Genomic DNA, 20,360 nt, shown 5'->3' with positions numbered 1-20,360 from the left:
GTATTAGATACAGAAAAGTGGATGATGCTGCTTTGCATTATTTGTCCCTGAAATATAGATTTTCCTCATTGTGGTCCAGGATGGCTTAATAGTCATTTGCATGGGTTAGAGGTGCCGGCCGTCTATAGGTGTGCACTACAATTACTTTGCAAGCAAATTGACCTGCCTTTCAGCAGGAAAAGCCACACAACATATAAATCATGACTAAAACACTAAATGCAACAGAGCTTCTTGACATTGTCTGTTAAACCATCATTACAGGGATAGGTTTTTTATCCTGTAGTGTCAGTTTATGCTCCCAATGTAGGTTTAGTTTGAGTTATACGACAACACTACAACTGTTGAAGATGAGATGACCTGGATGACTGAGATCTTCCCAGATATGCGTAAAGTTCTTGCATTCAAAAACTGCAAAGTATGCAGCTAAGAAAGGGCCAGAAGTTACCAAGAGTGTCTGTTCAGTACTCAGCCTGAACATGTGGCATGTAACCACAGTCTTTGTTTGTCTGAAGAATAGCTTGTGTAATCCTTCCATACCAAAGACAAGCAGCATCACACTGTGGTAAAACCCTAGTTTAGAGTAGGGTCATGGCCTCATGTTGACCTATTCACACCAATGGCAAACACGGGTGTTTCCAGAGTTGTTATGCCTGTGTGTAAGAAGTAGGTCCCAGTAAGGACTTTGTTTTGCTCTCTTTTGCCTCAGGTTATTTTCCCCAGTAAGACAGGGACTTCTTGTGTATTGAGACAGTTGTTAATCACTTGCATTGTTCAAGGAGATCAAATGGTGGCTGGTGAATGTTTATTGCTGGTGAAAGGGTTTTGGGTTCCTACAATTTAAACACTGTTATATTGTGTTTGGGGGACTAAAGATGCCCTGAAGCACAGTACCTTCACCACAGGTTTTGGTCCTCCAGCTGGACCTGTGAGTGTCGTGTGATGAGTGTGCCATATGTCATGTGTGGAGCTACGTGCCCCAGGGGAAGTCTGCACTTATCTAATGACAGTCTAGATGGTACAACATGATAAGTTTGCAGTAAATTAATTAAATTTTCAATTTGTGGTGATGGCAAAATCAGTTCAAGTTTGGGGTTGGGTTTGAAGAGCTGTGACATTAATAGATTGACCTGCATACCCATGTTCACCAAGTCAAAAGTTTCAGTCACATGCTGCAAGTCATTTTCCAAATATAGTCCTGAGCCCTCATGGGCAGTGCTTCAGCTGAGACGGGCTGGCACTCACCGGGGAATGTTTAGCTCCAACTCAGCAAAATAACTTCTCATTTACTAAACACACTTTCTTTTTGTCTTCCACTCTTGTCGGCCTTGTAGTTACTGAGAGTGTGACTGCCAAGTTTTAACAAGGCATCCCAGACATGTAAACCCAGACAACTAATGTCTGACTAAATGACTTTTATCGAGTTCTTTAACAAGCCCTGGTTTTGCAGTTCACTACACATTGGATGTCCTCCAGTATTTTCTATACTTGAACACTGACTGGTGAAATTTCAAAGCCATGTATCTGGAGATAAATTACGCATGTGAACTTAACTGATGGAGTTTATTTGGAGCACAAGGTCATGATTAAAGTCCCGCTGGTCTATTGGCCTGCATCCACCTCATAGCACTTTTAGACTTAACTGCCCTGTTTGGCACACACATCCATACAAGGCCCGACTCCATTGGCTCATCAGTGATGTGTGGGGAGCTACAGTTGCAGATGTATGTCTGTTGTATGGGCCCATAACTTGAAATCTGATATGAATGGTCAAATGCAAGTTGTTAGTTATCCCATGTGTGCTTGATCTGATGTGGTTGGAAAATATAAGAGTGGTAGCAAATGCTGTGTCATGCCTCTCTAATAAGACCATGGTGCCGAGTCAGTACTTACATTGTCAGGCTACATCCATGCTGATTAATCTTTTGTTTTAAAATGGTGTTTTATAACGTAACCAATCTCCTTCCACTCAAGCTCCATATCAGTAATACTCCCTGTTCATTCTAAAAAACTTGAAAATGTATATCACATGACCATTTACATTTGTGGGATATGAGCGTGCATTTGTAAAACAGGAAGCAGCTGCATTTTAAAACTAAAACTCAGAGTGGATATAGCCTCAAACTGTAGAGTTGAGCACCATTAACATCTGAATCAATACAATACTGGTATCTTGAATTTGGTACTGGTGCCCAACTGTAAATTTTTCACTTCTTTACCCTCTCTGTATGTTATTAACACTTGCATTTTAATGTCATAGTTGTCACTTCAGTAGCGTTGGTTCCTGTTTGACATGTTCAGAGGTCAGTACCCAGCCATGTCCAGAAAGGTGACATACATGTGTTGAATATGATTTTGTCTTTAACCAAGTGGCCACTTGAAAAAAATAATACCACTGAGTCCACTCAGGCTAAATTACCTCACTGATGGGTACCTTCACCAGGCTTATCTATAGAGAAGATAGTGAGGTGTGGGCAATGATGGCCCGTGATTCTTATCTGGCTGAAACAGTGACTCCTTTAACTGGAGTGTGAACAGACGTTATACAGACGCCTCACCCTTATTAAGGCATCAACTGCTTCTGTTTTAGTGCTGGCTCTATCAGACAAGTGGATGTCTATGTTTGGATAGTCTACACAGACATCATTAATCCAGTTTAGCAACCCTTATGCTGTAGAGGCCGTGTGTATATGCATCAGGGAGGACAAAGAAATCCAGACAGGATGTAGGAACAGTGGAAATCTCTAAGACCCTTCCAGTGGCCTCATGTATACAAGGAAGTAGGGTTAGGTCAAGGTTAAATAATTATTGAAATGACAAGAATTTCTCCCTCGATGTTAAAACACCCTTCTTTGTCATTTACCAGTTACCAGTCACACAGCCATTCAGCCTTTAAAATTGGCTTATTGTGTTGCACTGATGGGCAGATAACCGTGTTACTTTTCCATTGAAAATGGCCTTTAGAGTTCAGGGGAAGCGCTGTAAGAGGATTCCCTCTGGGGAGGGATGACTGAAAGGGATTGCCATGGTTTTGTTCCTGTTGGCCCCTGCGCAGCCTGTTTCTCACAGGCCTGATGTCCCAGCCTCATAGCCTCAGGAGCTCCAACATATGGGGATTTCTAGAGAAATCATCAATAGTTTATGTCATTGTTCTAGTAAGCAAGACAAAGCAAGAGTTCATTTGTTTCAATGAGCGTTTTTTTATGTCAGGGTTAATCACTGCTTCAGGTGAGTATGTTCAGCTTTGATATTGTGTTTGCACAGCACACAATAATGACCCTTCATGTTTGCAGCACTTTATAGGGGTTATTACTTTTATCAGTCAAACAATATCAGTTTGCATTTGCATTGCCTGTGAACCCAACGGTTCTTCTCACTCTGGGAGTGTAAGAGACCGAACGCCACCTGGTACCCCTGCCAACCCGGGATAGACCAGTTTGCTTTTCATTCAAATCTAAAATATGCATTGCAAATCTCCCCCGATGATCTCAGCTTAGCAGGGCCTGCAAGCTATTTGGCCCTGCTCTGCTGTAAGAGCATTGCCCTGCGAAGACCCATGCTTAAGCCGTGAGAGTAAAAGCTCTGAGGTGGCACAGCGTGTATAAGTGTAAATACGGGTCACATGTTGACTGACTGACCTCTCGTGCAGGGATGTCAAATGCACGCACCTGCCCACACCCGCAGGTTTATGTGCTTGTGTTTCACAATTGTGTCTGAAGACTCGTTGTCACAGTCATGTGATTTGAAAAGTTTCATCTCAAATTGCTGCTGCATCAGATCCGCACTGCTGCAGTGGTGAAGAGGACAAAAAGGGAGGCATAGGGCTGTGTTGATATTGCCTATCAAAGCACTGCTAATGCAGTTATGCGCAAATAACCACAGAACATGAGAGGAATGCAGCCTCCTCGTTTTTTTCCCCCTCCCAAACTGCTCGACGAATGAGCAGTCAAAACAGGTCACACATGTCCTTTGTTGCGTTTGGGGCCACTAGTTGCTTTTAACGGATTTAAAACGCTGAACCCAGTCAAATTGATGGTCTCCCCCCTCGCTGACCAAATACACACAAAGCTCTTTCATCCTGCCACCAGCTTACACTGTAATGGAGTGCAGTGTCATTATGATTATGAAGTGATCTGTAGTTTTATGAACTGTTACCCACTTGTGGGTTTAGCCGGGCAGTTGGGTAGATGCCAGATCAGAGCTTGTTCATAACATGTCCAGACTAGTCCTTATTTTCTCAAGTCGTCCACAGAGGCTGGCTGAATTCCTGTCTGTCCATTAACACAGTTGCTGTCCTGTGGTTAAACTTTAAAATGACTCTTACTTTCATTCTGCAGTCCATTCAACATTATATCACGTGTTCATATCACATATGAACTAGATACAGGCAATTTATTGTTTGTAAGAATCCATGCTCATGATTTCTCTGGTTGTGAAATGTCTTTTAAACCTGTCAGCTCTCGTGTTGACTGGTTACATTAGAGAGTGTTGATAGACACAGTAGCATGTAATGGCCCAGTCTGTGTTTTCACGCCATTGATGGTGCAACGATGAGCCCCAAGGCCGACCATGGAAACCGCCTCACGCACATTGAGTGGATGGGATGAAAGTATAATGCTTTTACCCGGGAAACTAAAACACCTGCAAGATTAAAGGGAAGCGTCATACTTTCTTTTTGATTATTCATATGTTTGGTTTTCCACAGATCACAAAGGCTCATATAACTATTACAGAAAGTCTGAAAAAAAAACTAACAGATGAAACACTTCTTTCAGTTTGTATTTGGTCCCATTTCAAAATCACCCTTGAAAATTCCACAAGCACATTGCAGTGAAGTCATGGAGAAACTGTTTTACATCCTGTTCATGAGGGATTCCACATCACCATCCTACCCTAAAGAAAAACAACCATTTCCTGATCCTCGGCATCCAGCACACAGGCCACTTATTGACAGATCCTCCCTGACATGCTTAAATTGGAATTCGTTGTGAAACCTTTCAACTCACTGAACTTAAAATTATCTGCCGGCTATGAGAGAGGCCAGAGGCCAAAACTTGACAAATCTCATGTCGCATCTCAGGCAGGTTGGACCCAAGGCTGAAAACACCAGCACGTTTCAAACAAAGCATTTTTTGCTCTTGATCTCTTCTCAATAGGTTGTACAAAGGACGCTAGAGGAAAAAGTAGGGTTTGGATTTGTTTAAGCAGGGAGTGGTAGATCCTGGACCTGAATAACAATCATGGGAGATTCTGATAATTCTCCCTTTTGTTTCCATCTGTGCAGACATCTGGGAAAAGCCTCCCACCTGCTCTTCTGTTTGTATGTGACGCCCTTTCCAGTCAACAACACATTTATTATTCATAGGAACATGACTGTCCTTTCCTAATATGTCATGGCTGTGAGGGAGACCCACAGGTGCAGACAAGAATACAAACAAACCTCACCTGGATGCAGATAGGCAGTTTAGGTTTTTTATGATGAGGGAGATTAGCTTGCGTATGTGTGTGAAGAATATATGATTAATTTAGAGCATGAAAACTAAATGTAAAGGTACTTAATACAGCACAACAACCACAGTGCAACATGCAGTGTATGAATGTGTGTCTGCGTCATAGGTGCCCTGTCCTGGCCTGTGGGTGACACACTGTGTCGCTCACTGCTACCTTCCATTGCAGATGACTCACCCTCCCCCCACCCGGAGGCTTCTTGCAGCAGGGAGAACAGGATCGGCCGCCTACTGCCTGCAGGCTGCTTAGTGATGTTTTACCTTGCATCATTTATTCAAATGATATATTTGCTCCTCGTTGTCATAATATAAGAAATTAGTCATCAAGAATTTTTTGGGAAAGCTATTGATGACTTGTTGCTTTGTGTTTTGAATGTACTTTGCATTTTTTGAAGAGGCGTGTAAGTGTGCATGTGTGTGTCTTTTTGTTGTTCTGGTCTTGTACAGAGAAGATGGACAGACTAATGATCTCTCAATCTTTTTGACCCCCTTCTCCTCCTCCTCCCCTGACCTGCCCACGAGCCAGCTATAAATTGCTGGATTGTGGTCACGCACTCCTCCTCCTTTATTTCATCTTCCTCCAACTTTCCCAAACCTTTGTTGCCGCCACCCCCCACCCTCCTCCGTGGCTCTGTGCGAGGGTAAAAACTCAGCACCCTGAGATTTGCATGTGGACAGCCTGGGCTGAGGAAGGGACATCCACTGTGCCAAGGTCACGGGTGGACCCACTGTCAGTTGTGATTGAGTAAATCCTCTGCACGTTGACAATCTTTCTCTCTGCTTTTATTGCTTGGCTTTTTAACAAGATTTGAGCAGGGATTTACCCTCTGGGAGATCTGTGGCAATTAGCAGGTTTTTATCCAATGATGCTTATGGGGATCCACATTAGGACCAGAGAAAGTACTGCACTCAACCATATGAGCCACAGGGGCAATATGAATCTTTAGTTTAATTAAAGGATTGGTCATATTTGTCTGTTTCATAAAAGTCAAGTAAACCATTGTCATAGAACATAATAGTACATTGATGCACAATTTTTTGAGTTGCAGTGTTACTCTTTCTACCAGCACAATATTCCCACGGCAAACTAAATGAGTAGGGCTCATTTCCTCCGCCAAACCTTGTTGATCTTTGTTGTGGTTTCCATAGGCAGCTATTATGGTGCTGGTAAATGGGTCTGTAATCAGCATGCAGGGCCCCCCTGATCATACATGTGTTGGCCTGAAAGTGCTAAACAGAGTTCCCTGTTTTTTCTTCACAACCTGTTTGTGTGTCGGTGGCTATGACTTTGAACCCAGGTTTACTTTTGAAAGGGGTTGACACTTCTCAAAAGTGGTCATTTTGCTTTCTTGTCTTTCCTTGTCCTTTTCTGTCTCTACCCTGTGTTCCTCCACTTTTTTGAGTCTTTGCCTCCATCCCTGTCTTTTTGCAGCAACTCCCTAATTATAGTTTTGTCTTTGGTAAATGATGCATAGGCTGTAGCAAAGCACGGGTCTTTCAGATGTCCTGTTGACACACAAACAGCACTGCCTGTTATGCAACTCAACCCATCTTTAAGAGTGACTCTCATGGCCACACATAGTGAATATCCTCATTGCTTTCTCGTTTAACATCTCTTGTGATTAAAAATGGAAAAGACAACACTGTTTCCGGCTTGACAGTCTCCATTGAATCTTGTGTTTTTCAAGACACAAAGACTGTGACTATCTTGGGATACTTGTCAACAGGCTGAACCATGACAACAATCACAAACATTGGAGGGGCCAGGAAAGACAGAAAAGATTGTGGTGGGTGGGGATGGAGGGACAGGACTGTGGAAGGAGGTGGGAACATATGAGAAATTTTTAGGGCTTTGTTGCTTTCTTTGGAGGTTGTTTATGCTAGTGGAAACGAGCTGCAGTGTTGCTGGGAAGCCGACTGACTGGAGAGTGATCGATGTTTACCCTTGCCCCTGTCCAACCCTCAGGGCCTGGCCACACTACCCGTGCATACTGTCGCTACCTAAAGACAGGGATTCTATACAGTTTTATAAAGCTGATCTCAGATATCCCTGTACTTATGTCCCTATACATAAACCAAATGTCTGTCTGAGTTTGCCCAACTGTATATTATTTGTTTTCCATGCCTTTAACTTAAGCAACAACTGTTAGTTGCTTTCATTATTAATGCGCATGTAGCAGTCTGTTTCATCTTAGCTCCATCTTGTTTCTGTTCCATCTTCCTATCTGCTTATGACCAGAAGTCATCATGTATCATGTGATGTGACACACCAAAATACCTCTCATAACCCCCTGTGCTCTTCTGTTCTGACCCACATCGCTTCCAAAATCACTCCTATCAGTATTAGTGGAGCCACTTGACATAGGAGGAATTTTTAAAATCTGACGAGTTACCCAGTATTGTGCCTGGGGTTTGTGGGCCGCTTGAGGTGAGGATTAACTCAGCCCAGGGGCTGGTACTGTCAACCACGCAAACTTTGACCCCCTCCTCTCTCATCAGTCATCGTCCATCACGCTGTAAGAGACAGAGCTGCCTTTGTCTGCCTGTGGAAGGACTGGCCTCAGCTGCTTTTTCTCACTTAAGAAGCCCACTCGGGACATGTCACTGCCATTTTGTAGATGTCTGTGTTTTAGATCAGGGTACATGAAGTGAAAATGTCTTTGTTTGCTGGAGGAAGCAATGATAAGATTAAAACAGGGGTCACACAGGGTCACAGTCTGTTAAGCAGTCAGGAGAGGGTTAGGGGTTAATGACACTTCTGAAATGTGACAGATGCAAAAATGAGAGTTTGTGGTGATAAGAGCCGACAACGTTGTCGGGGTGCTGCAAACATGACCACGTGATCTCAGCAGCAGAGGTAATACATCACTTCCTGCCTCTGCCTGCTGCACCCGGCTGCTCCACCTCTCGCTTCAGTTATGCAGAGAATTTGTTGCTGTTGTGAAGTCTGTGCAGAAGCTGTGTTGTGCATGTGTAAAAGGCAAACTACGAGTAAACTCCGTAACCAATTATCCCGATTTTACCTGTAGGTCATGTCCGAAAGCATATATGATGTTGTTTCATTGGGATACTTGCTTTTTCCTCTTTCTTGAAAGGTACATTATCCCAACCTACTCTACCATCGCCATTGCATGTTGTCAAAAACATTTCACTTAGTGCTTCCTTCTAGTGGTTGTATTGCTTAACAACCATGCTAATGTAAACAAAGCAGGAAACGCTTTATGATGTCAGGGTAGCATAAGTTTGTCATAATTCTGTCCTGTAAGATGCAGCATCAGTAAAACTTGATTCAACAATAACCATGAAACTAGATGAATTAGAAGAAAAAAAATTTTTTTAGGAATGAAAGATGTACTGTCGACTGAAAGCTGTAAGATTCTCTACTGTCCACAGATGAGAACACAACATGCTGATTGGCGAGATGTGGTGCACCATTGTGTTACTCCTATCCCCAGTTCCCATTGGAAGGGCTTGTCCAGTGTGTGTACAGGCTTTGTTGTTGTCCTGTGAAGTCATGCATTAGAGGATAGCTTAGCAGTTGCCGAGAGGAGCTTTTTTCTTTCTTTCTAATTACAACACGGCCTGGTGCAGCCAGAGACCATTGTGCATGAGCGCTGTGAATTCCCACAATGGAGCTGCTCAGCAGAGAACAATGAGTCAAATTCCTGACCATTCCCCACAGGTTCAGAGGCCGGGCTGACAAATAAAGACAGCAGAGTTACAGTGGCTTTGCTATTCTACACCCAGTAGCTGTCCCACTGGCCACCCCAGTGGGGATATTGGTTTGTGTTTGTGTGTCCTTGTTTGTGTGTGTCTGTGTGCATGTTTTTGTATGTGTGTTCCAGGGTGGCTTCAGCTCCCACTGGGAGCAAAGCAAGGGGTTGAAAGATGGGGGAGGTGAAGAGGCGGGAGCTCCTTTTTTTGTTCTTTCTGTAGGAGGTAAAAGACTGTTCACTCTTTTTCTAGTGTAATCAAACCCCTGAGAACGAAAAGTTGGCAACTAGAAGCATCAATAAAGGAATTGTTGATCATTTTTGCAGATGACGCAACAGTGAACTTGTGCAAGGTGACATACCCAAACCTGTGTGCCACGAATACTGAATTGGTCCTCATGTACTTTGCTGCATCTAAACCAAATCTGCAGTTGTTCTTCTGGTGGGACGTGAAAATGTTGAGATTAGCCATTAGGAAACGGGTGCTGTTTTTTACGTTGCCAAAACTGTGTGCTTACACAGCCTTTAAGTAGGCTGCGGCGCTCAAGGCCTCCCACAGGGTCTAGTTCCACTTGTAGCATCCAGACTTGGAATTATCTGGAGTTCTTGCTTTCCCAGCTGTTCAGAAATACGACTGTGCATCCTACGTTCACTGAGCAGTTGTGTAGGTAACTACACATAATCAGTGTTTGCTAAATGGGAGACGTTGGGTGGTAAGAAAGGCCCCACAAGTGAACAGCAGGTGCCGTACTGGGACACAAACTGACATCTGCCAATCTCCTGCTGCTCTGTCTATTTATTGATCATCAATACTGACAGATTTCAGCCAGATGCTCTCTTCTCTCTCATGCTCAAGAAATCATGTCATAATTAACTTGATTTTATATAACTCCAGCATTTTGTAGCAGACAATGTATTTTATGTTCATTCTTAATTTTTGTAAAGCTTTTTTACTCTTGTTTTTCTTCTAAGTAGCATGGCCCAATTTTTTATTTTTTTTTATAAACTTCCTGAAATGTCTTAAATCTTACATTGAAAAAAAGATATTATATTTACCGTGATATAAACTGGAGAAATAACACCTTATCGGTGGACATGATAAAAAATAACCTGCTCATTTCTGCTTGGTGAATGACTAAAACTGTTGGTTAATCATTTTCTGTCAATTGACAAATTGTTATTACTCAGATCTGGATCCATTTTTATGGATTTAATTTTATACTATTAAAATAACTGTACTTTTAAAGGACTGTACATCCTTTAAGTATAAATTAAGAATTGGTTAATTATGTTAATTGAAATGTTACATTAAGCTTTACGTGTAGGATTTGAATGCATCCATAAAATCCGGTCCAGTTTGATTCTGTTTCTTTTCAAAATAAAATCGTCATTTTGTGTCTGTTCCTCTGCGTCGCAGTTACACCCACTTTCTCTGGTTTGAGGAAATTTGCCAAGTGGTTCACAGAGGCCATTAAACTCCTCCAAACTGTTTCATCCTGTGCAGGCTTTTGAAAAGCATTCACACACTCCTCCCTGCTGCCTCCCCCTCCTTTCAATTCACAATAACGTGATACTCTATCTCCTTTATTACTTTCCCTGCCCTTAATGAAAATTGATAGTCTCACACACATACACACACACCCTGAAAGCCATTGATCAAGGCCCTGTAAATGTTTTATAAGCCCCACTGTAAGGACACCCCTCTGTTATTCAGAAGGTGTCGATGGTTGGGTCCACAGGGAAGGATGCCTAATGCTCCTGTGAGGGCCCCTGAATTCAATGCATTTTTTTCCAGCACACATTTAGCCTTATTCTCAATCACTGCTACCATCTAAAATGGTAGTTCTTTTTCACTGATGCACACAAACACACTTAGAATTGTTCCATCTCAAAGGAAATGCAGATTGGTTTGGACCCTGAAGTGATCTCAAATTTCTAAACTCACCAAAGTCTGCACTACGATCAGAGACAGGAGCTGTGGGGATAACGCACTTTGCTAATGAATAAATTAAATTAAATTAAAAGCCGTTTAGAGCAAAGGAAAGACCCTTCATTCATCAATTAATGGGTGATTCATTCCTCACTTGTTCACCCTGTTGTTTCATTCCACACTGTTTTTCCCATATCTAGTCTGTGTGGTTTTACAACAGCCAAGCTTAAAAAACACAATGTAAGCCCCAGCATGTTTTACTGTGAGCAGAACTGCACAATTCCCTTGTGCCCTTTTCCTCTTCTTCTCTTTGGTTTGCGTGGTGGCACCGTTCCACAGGAAATGCCTTTTTAACGCAGCAGGAAGGAGAAACTTTGTCCCTTCAGGATCCGAGTCTTTGTTTCCATCTAATCGCATTAAGTGACTAGCCTAGTGTTTGAATTTGGCTTGTGTTTGTGTTGGTGTGGGCTCAGACCAGTACTCAGTCCCTCTTACAATTCAGAGCGTCCTCCTCTGCAGGTTGCCGGCCCATCAGGGGTTAGGTTTAAAATTCCCAGCTCAGGAATTAGCATGCAGAGGAATGAGAAAAATCTTATCAGGCTAACTGGACTTGACTTGTATGGCGGCTAATGGTTAACAAGTCATGATGGATTTTTCCTTTTGATTCAGTGGAGATGAACTGAGCTCTCACATATGTCTCCTTAAGGCCTGAAAATACTGCTGTAAGTGAACTTTGATGCCATAATGGAATTTTAATGGATCTGAAGGGAGTCCTTTGTAGGTAGTTTAAAATCTCTTGGCTCCACAGTGCAGAATATCCAGATGTAAAGTGTCACTGTTATGTGAATTTTTACTATTCGTGCAGTACAAAGGGCTGCAATTGTGAAATATCAAGGAATCATGAAACCAGGAACTTGGCTCCTGTTACAGCTTCTATCAAGTAATGACTTTGCGCTCCAGGTTAGCCAACTGCTTCACAATAACAGCCTTTCATCCTGGAAGTCTGATGAAGTAGGTTATTACTGTGGAAGTGTCTGAGCAGAGCTAACTTAAAGCCCCTGAAAAGTATTTTTCTTTAATATGAACAATTAAAAAAAGCAAACTTACCGTAATCAGATCTGTGTTGTTGTGGTGTAATCAGATCTGCGTTGCAGAGACTAAACTACAAACCAACCATCATTAGATTCTGATTCAAATGTTGATCAATTCTGATTAGTGTTTCTATAGTGTCCTGCCCACATCACCCTATCAAAATAACGGTGCACAAAATAAAACAAAAATTGAGAAATCTGTAAGTGTGCACATTTAGAAAATAGGTTCTCAGGGCCTCAAAAGCCTAAAAACACATATTTTGTGTTTTGCTCTGTGTGTTTTCTTGCACCAGAATTCAAAACAGGATACCTAGAAGTGGAATCTGCTATATTGTTTTAGTTTAAATAATTCTATATCAGCAACACTGAAATTAGTTTTCACGTAAAATGCTTATAACATCTTGAGTTAGTGTATGTCATGTGTATACTCTGCACAGCTTGTTTGGTCAGCAGTCACTGCACACACACTCAATGCACACAGTGTCTCCTTCTTTCCCTCATGCATACTCTCTGTGACACATGCACAGACTCAGTGTCACAGAGGCATCAAGAAATGAGGTGCCATTCACAAAAATGGCTCAGTGACCTAAGAACACACCCAGCGTGTCTTCATTCACAACTACATGCTCAGCATTTTATATGGATGCTGTTATCTGCTGTTAAATTACATGTTCCTAAAAATGTCACGCCTTGAATATCCCAACTGAAAACGTATCTGCCAAATCATACAGGGGAATATTATTTGAGCTGTGTGTGTGTGTCTGGTATGGTCAGAGAGAGCGAGTGTGCCATGCAGCTGACAGGTCTTTCAGAGAAGCAGGGCGCAGGGCCATGTAGCTGCAGCTGCCCCCTCTCTGTGCGCTCTTTGATGGAGGAGAAAGATGGCGTTCACTTCTACACACGCACACACACACACACAAACACACACAAACACACACAAAGGCTCGTTCTTCGCTCAGTTGTCCCATAACTACTCGAGCGTCCGCTGAGGGACACATTGCATGCATGGGGAGGGTGTGTTTGTGAGGATGTTTATTGCAATGCATTGTACATTGTGCTCGTTCTGCAGCATCAGAAGAGCAGTTGCTGTGCACTACAGCGCACACTTTATTAATGGGAGTTACACACTCGTGTGTTCCAGAGCTGTTGGTAGCACAACAGTCCAACTCATTTGTTATTGCAGCTTCAAATAGTAGACACAAGCACGTTTATTGGACACACACACATGCACACACACACATCGTAGATATAGCCCTCTGTTGTTTAACCAGCCTAACAGTCTTAGTGGTCTCAACTGTTACTCTGTTTAAAATATGTTTATCTAACGAGGAGCAGAGATAGAGGACCCACCTGTTCCTTATCTAAACTGTGCACACAATCGCACACACACAGTATGAGGACACATGCTAATTACACTGAGGGATACAGTTGATCTTATCTGATCTGTTAGCATTATTCAAAGGGGCAAAGATCTCTGGAAAATGACAGTTGAACAAGCCTTTAAAAATATAAAACTATTGTTTGCCTAATTAGTTTTTGTCGTTTTCATTGTGTGTATCCAGGATTGGACGACAGCCTGCAGCAATATGTGAGCAACTTTGAGCGGGAGAAGATCAGTGGGGAGCAGCTACTAAAGATCACACATCAAGACCTAGAGGAGCTCGGCGTGGCCAGGATCGGGCACCAGGAGCTAGTGCTGGAGGCGGTGGATCTTCTATGCGCTCTGGTCAGTACATCTCTGCTGCTGACATGTTTATAGGATGTGATTCTACTGTATCTACCAGAAGGTTTTCTAACAAATAATGGGCTCTTTTGGTCATCACCCCTCCCCCTCTATTTCTGCTCATGTCCATATTCAAGTCGAGTCAAGTCAAGTCCACTTTATTATCAATAATGCCATATGTGCAGGACATACAGAGAATTGAAATAGCGTTTCCCCCTAATCCCCGGTGCAAACAGCATTAAACATGAAATATAAAATATAAAAAATCATTTATATTTCATCATTTATATAGTCATTAAAAGATATAAACAGGCAGTGGCAAATCTAGATGATATAAAGAGTATAAATATGGCAGATATGGTGGGGTGAACAGAATGAACGGTATAAATATAAACAGAATTATCAGTGGAATATAAATATGGCAATATTCACTTAAGTCTCAGCCTGTAAAGTTTCTGGTTTGGCAGCCAGTGGAGGCAGCGATGCATAAGGGCTCATCATTTCCCACACAGCTCAGCAGGGTGTGGAGGCACCACAACACGCAAAGCAGCCTGAGGACATTAGAGAACACCAGTGTCGCGTAGAGAAGAGAGATCAGGTCAGAGGGGCTTGGGCTAGATTTGGCAGGATGAAGCTTTGGGAGATTATTAGAGGCAGTTAATGGTGGCTATCATGTAGCAACAAGTGACTGTTTGATAGATGAGAGATCTTGCCCTCTCCCCACACTCTACATTCCGTGTACATTCTTAAGAAGTTCTTCAGACTCAATTCTCTTGAGCAAAATGACAGAAACATCAGTCGGCTTCATTCCTGCCGCCGCAACCTTCTGCTCACCTGAGTCACCTCTCTTGGTTCAGTCAAAGGTCCCTTTGAGCTCTCATTAGTCACTGTTGTAGTGAACCACCTGACCCGTTCTCCATCATCACAGCTTCCAGAAGAACTGCCAGCAAAATCCCCTCTGCTTTCAACTAGTGAGCACGAAATGAGCGATGAAAACCATCCACGCTCCAACTTGAAGGAGAACCAGGTTTTCAAGCAGATGGGATCGATTTGGAGTTTTATCACTTCCTGTGCCATAAAAGTCCCAGATTGTGGTTGCAGTGTCAGCATTTCTCTTTTTATGTTTGCTTAAAATGCTTTACATTTATCGTTTGGGGCACGGTTATTTTTACCCTGAAGAAACTTGAAAGGAAAAAGCCTTTGTTTCTAACATGAGACTTCATGTCAGATTGTTGCTGATCTGAAAGTTGTAGGTGACAATGTTTGAATCAACTTATTTTATTGATCTAATTAGATTGGGTCTGCTTGGATACTGAGTAAAGCAGATACGGATTTGATATATCTCTTATTTCTCCCATTGTTGGGCCAATGCATACCTATAACCATCGGATTTGACACATGGAAGCACTTTGTGCACGAATGTGTTCCCTTTTTTTGTTTTGATAGATTTACTCCTCGTTGATATAATGTACATCCTGTGGGCCATAACCTCTTTTACCAGCACAGTAATCAGGCCCAGATTCTTTTGCATCAACACAGTGAAATCTCCAGTAATTTTACTCTGGAGCCGCTTCATAAAAAGTGCTTCCTCAGCTTGGTTTTGTTATTTTAAGTAAGGTCCTTTCCTCGCATGTGAATTTAAAAATCCAAAATGTGCTGCTGCTTTCTAATACATTGTGCACATTTGTACGGTATATTATTATGCAATATATTAAGAGAGCATTCAGCATATTGCGTGGTCATCCTCTCTCTTTTCCTTGAAACTTACGGCCAGGAATGCTGGACTCTTAGCGAACTTTAACCTTTGGTTGCATTAGTGAGGAGATTTTTTTTTGTCCGTTAGAGGTTTTCCTATTAAGAACAAGGCCTCAACCTTTCTCAGCCCCCCTGGGAGGAAGTGAGGCCCCCGATTCAATTTATTTTAATTGTGGCAAGGTCACTGCTACCGACAGGACCACAGGCCACCCCCACCATAAAAACTACCAACACCCTTTTTCTGTTTACTGTTACTGACTTGTGCATAAAATTAAGATTTCATGTTTTTGTTAACGTCCTGTTAACAGTGTCCAGATTATATAATTTTGACCAATGGCCTTGGATACAGCCCCACAGCCCTTTTGGATGCTTCTCTTATACCTCTTTTACACAGAATTAACGAGTATATGCAAGTTTTTTAAATGTGAGTTAACCCACTGAAAACAGCCATTCTCCTTTGCCATTGCCAGTAGAGGGGTTTTCTGTTTTCCTCACCTCTCATCTGAATAATGCGGAGGATTTGTTGCTGTTGTGAATGTGTCTGTGCAGAGGACCTCCCACTGTGTTCTGCATGCGTGAAAGGCAAACTCTGGAAAAAAACTCATTTTACCCTCAGGTCACATCTAAAAACGACTAAAATGTTCAACCAGAAAAAGGTGCAGGGTCAGGGTCTTAAAAAATTAGCACGTTCACCTGGGTATTACCTTTCCATCACTGCAAATCTGAACCAAAGCCGATAAAAAACAGTGTCTACTGCACAGTGATTTGTCCGGGGAACGAATGCTGACTGTATCCATTCCAGGCAAAAACCAGATGCTAATGGGTGTTTGTGGAGTTTTTGACCAGTGGAAATCCTTAAGCTAATGAGAGCAAACTGATTTTGGACTAAGAAAGAACATTTCAATTAATTTTACTGAAATGCTGTGATGCCTTCTGCAGAGTCAGTGTTGAAACCTAACACTTCTCTATTTGTTCTCAGACCCCAGTGACCCTCTCAAAGACATACACTTCATGATAGTCACAGGCACATTAGCTGTGTCCAACACTGACTGAACACACAGTATATGACAGATTATCTGGTCGCAGAGCAGCTGTAAATGTATTTTACTATTGCCTAGGGTCGAATCTATCCCAATATGTAACACAACACTCAACCTTTGATGGCACATTTTAGCAGATGTATATATAAACACACTCTTTGTCCAGACTGCAGACATTTATATATTTTATCGTCAAGTCAGCTTGTGGCAAGGGGCAGGAAGTGCTGTGTTGTGATAGCCACTATCCATTTCTCCTGGGGACACTTATATCAGTATAAAGACCCTTCAAAGGGCTTACACACAAAAAAGCGTCTCTTCCGTCTTGATTCTACATTAACTCTGAGTCTATAAAAAGGCGCTGAAAGAATGTAAATGTGGCTTGAAATGTCGTTGAGAATGAAAAATTGTGTTTGATTGGAACCACAGATTCCTTCGCTCAGCTCGTGGTTTTCAGCTCAGCTGGCAGTGCGTGACAAAGGCTGGAGCTGGACATCTGCGGGCCTGCCAGAGCTGTTGTGACTGCTGTGTGATTGGCCTGCTAATGAAAAAGCCAGGAGAGAGGTTTTGATCTGGAAAAGTCCTCACACTTCCTATTTAGGCTCAAAGTTTTCACTTGTGGACTGCATGAGAAACCAAACCATCAAATGACTTTCCTCTCCTTTTTTCCATAATTTCTTTGATCACGTTTGCTCCTGTGTAATGGTGTTTCAACAAGCTTTTTCATGGCAGGAGTCAAATTATCTACAGCTACTGTTTAACTAGTCTAGTTATTCCAGTGGTTCCTTAGGGACTGAACTTAGTGAAATGATTTGTATGTTTTTTTGAGCACACGTTGGCAGGAGGCAGTGGAATAAACAGAGACGCTAACCACTTGCAGATCTCCCCTGGTGTTTGCCAACACATGCTTTTTTTTTCTTTTTTTTTTACTCATTGCAAAGCAGATTTAGCTACTGGAACATAACATCACATGTACAGCAGCACTGCTGGCAGCTAGACTACACCATGTAAACAGATATTCACCAGGACAAGAGCCTGGCCACCACTCTCTGTATTACCTTTAACCAACAAATCACTGCAGGGCCATTTATTCAATGAAAACATCCAAAAACAAGTGGTCATGTGCAGTCTCAGACGCTCACGTCATCCTGCAAGAAAAGCCAAGTGCCCTGTATTAGTCCAGTTCATAGCTGGACTCTGCTGTTCTCAGTGACCCTTGAAGACACAGAGCTGTGCTTCCTTGCGCATGTGAATAACCTATAAAGTGCAGGAATGCAGAAGCAGGAAACAACCCAGGCTCAAGAATGCAAACTTTGCGGCCCTTCATAAGAATCAGGTGATGGCACGTGCCTGTCCTATTAACAAAACTGAGGACTGAGGGTAAATTCATGTCTTTGCTCGTTCTTATAGTCTAGTGCATTTAAATCATACCTGTCAAATGTATTGTGCAAGAACAACAAATAGAGAAACGACCTCCCGGGTCTGGACTGTGAAAGATGGGCTGAGTCCTTTTGATGTTGACTTTGATTGCATGTTTTTATTTATAACTTGTATTCATTCACTGTTTCAGAACTACGGAGTAGAAACGGACAACTTGAAGAATCTGGTTGTGAGGATGAGAGCTGCCACCAACAGTCTGCACATGGCCACATGTGATAGAAGGAAAAGCCCCGCGTATGAAGGCAGCAACTCTCGCAAGCCACCCAACGACTTCCTCACCTCTGTGGTGGAGCTGATTGGCGCCGCAAAGAGCCTCCTGGCTTGGCTCGACAGGTACTAAAACTTTATCGCCACCCACTTGCACTGTGCATCAGATCAGGTATAAAAAAAGGTTGACATGTGATCACAGCCTAAACTGGCTGCATCCCAAAGAGTTTTGCATAAACACATGATTTGATGACACTGTGGGAGGTAAGGCTGATTCTAGACTGACAGGGGGGTGAAATGAATACTGTATCTTGGTTTGGATGTGATGTCTGTATCCGCCCTACTCTCCTGATGACCCACTCCAAAACACATTACACTGTAAAAGCAGAGCATATTAAGCAAGTTGCCAGGATTGAGTTTTAGTGTTAGCGGGCTGAAATGAAGCTTCTCTTTTTGTGGCAGGCTTTGCTGGTGTAGGTACAGTGACATCATGATAGAACAGAGAGAAGCACAACAGTCTTTATAAGTGCTGTGCTAAATGTGAAGCCACATCTGTGAATTAGTTTCTAGTTCTTTTTTTTCTTAATAAGAAATTTTGTCGTAAATGTTCAGTTTTTTGATCATGGATTTTGCTCGTAAGAACGTGTCAGTGTCAAAAATGTTAATATCAAATGCTAATACATTTTTATGGTGGCATTTTTGCAGCATCTCGTTTACTAAATGGGGATAATATCAGTATTGGTAGATAAAGGCTTTAAAGTGAAATATCGTCATCAACCCGATATGATTGTTTCTGCCAATATGACAGGTGATATGAGATGATATTTTAATTATGAGCTTGCAACTTGAACCATTGACTAAATAATGTTATTAATCTTTAATCTTATTTTGCCAATATGGTGCATCCCTTTAAGAAACAAACCTTCATAGACTTTGTGTTGCAGCTGATGGTCTCTGCTCAGATGGTCAGAACATTTCTACCAGAGCAGTTTCCAATATTTGATCAACATGTTTTTTACCTTTACTTTCACCAAGTAAGCAGCAAGTTATGGTAAACAGGCGAATTTCACTTCCTTTACTGGTCCTTTGCCTCTGGATAGAGTGTCGTCCACATGTCAAGCCTGCTGCGCTGTGTTGTCTTGCTAAAGCTCTAACTCAGATCTAATCTAATATGATGAGGCACACACATATTTCAGGGACTGCATGGGGGTTTGGGGCCTGATGGTTGCAGAGCTATTTTAGAGGCACCAGAATGGTGACGTTCCTGAGTTAAAGCCTAGTCTGTCTGTGGTCAGTCACCCACACACTGTGATCACAGCAAGGTACACTGCATCTGCTGTGAAGCTTAATGTTATAGCTGACTTCATGTTACTACACAGTCACATATCCAGTTTCAGCTTTTAGTGTTTTATGACTTTAAGATTTAGAGATGAATATCAAACATTGTTTTTCTGTGCATCAATTATTAAATTGTCATGCAGTTTGAATAAGATCAAATTTCATGACAACTCTTCAGTCCATCACTGGTTCCTAATGTTCTCCCTTTCCTTCTTTGTCTGCTTGCAGGACGCCTCTTACAGGGATCAGTGACTTCACAGCCACCAAGAACAAGATCATTCAGCTGTGCCTGGAGCTCACCACCACAGTTCAACAGGTCTGCATGCTAGTTAGCTCAACAGCACACATGTAGACAGCCTCAGGGAAACATACACACATAAAATAGCATTTTTCCACTGAGCACATACCAGCTCAGGGGCACAGACATGCAGGATGAAGTGCAGAAGAGAGTTGTGGGAAATGTGGTCTGGCAGCCATGGCATAAACCTAAAGCCAGAAGTCTCGAGCACATTATTGCAAATGCTGATGTTTTTCTTGGGCTCTGTTCCTCCTCGTGCTGGCTAATAAGGACGACCCCCTTAGTGCTGGGGCGTTTAATGGTAAACGTTGCTGTTGTGTTTCC

The 20,360-nt window shown here is 42.3% G+C and overlaps 1 protein-coding gene across 2 annotated transcripts in view; it reads left to right on the top strand.

Annotated features, from left to right (window-relative positions):
- The window catches only part of LOC109628136 (cnksr family member 3), a 48,622-nt gene that overhangs the window by 2,316 nt on the left and 25,946 nt on the right, over positions 1–20,360 (top strand). For both annotated transcript variants that reach the window (XR_011244836.1, XM_069536423.1), the window contains exons 2-4: positions 13,801–13,964; positions 18,324–18,526; positions 19,967–20,054. Coding sequence is in view for 1 of the 2 variants with exons in the window: in XM_069536423.1 (XP_069392524.1) it covers positions 13,801–13,964; positions 18,324–18,526; positions 19,967–20,054 (455 nt within the window). In the remaining variant the exon portion in view is untranslated. The remainder of the gene's footprint in view (positions 1–13,800; positions 13,965–18,323; positions 18,527–19,966; positions 20,055–20,360) is intronic.

This window comes from Paralichthys olivaceus, chromosome 12 (genome assembly GCF_024713975.1).
Source record: "Paralichthys olivaceus isolate ysfri-2021 chromosome 12, ASM2471397v2, whole genome shotgun sequence".
In the NCBI taxonomy this organism is placed as follows: Eukaryota; Metazoa; Chordata; class Actinopteri; order Pleuronectiformes; family Paralichthyidae; genus Paralichthys; species Paralichthys olivaceus.
This window is presented reverse-complemented; position numbering and strand designations above follow the sequence as displayed.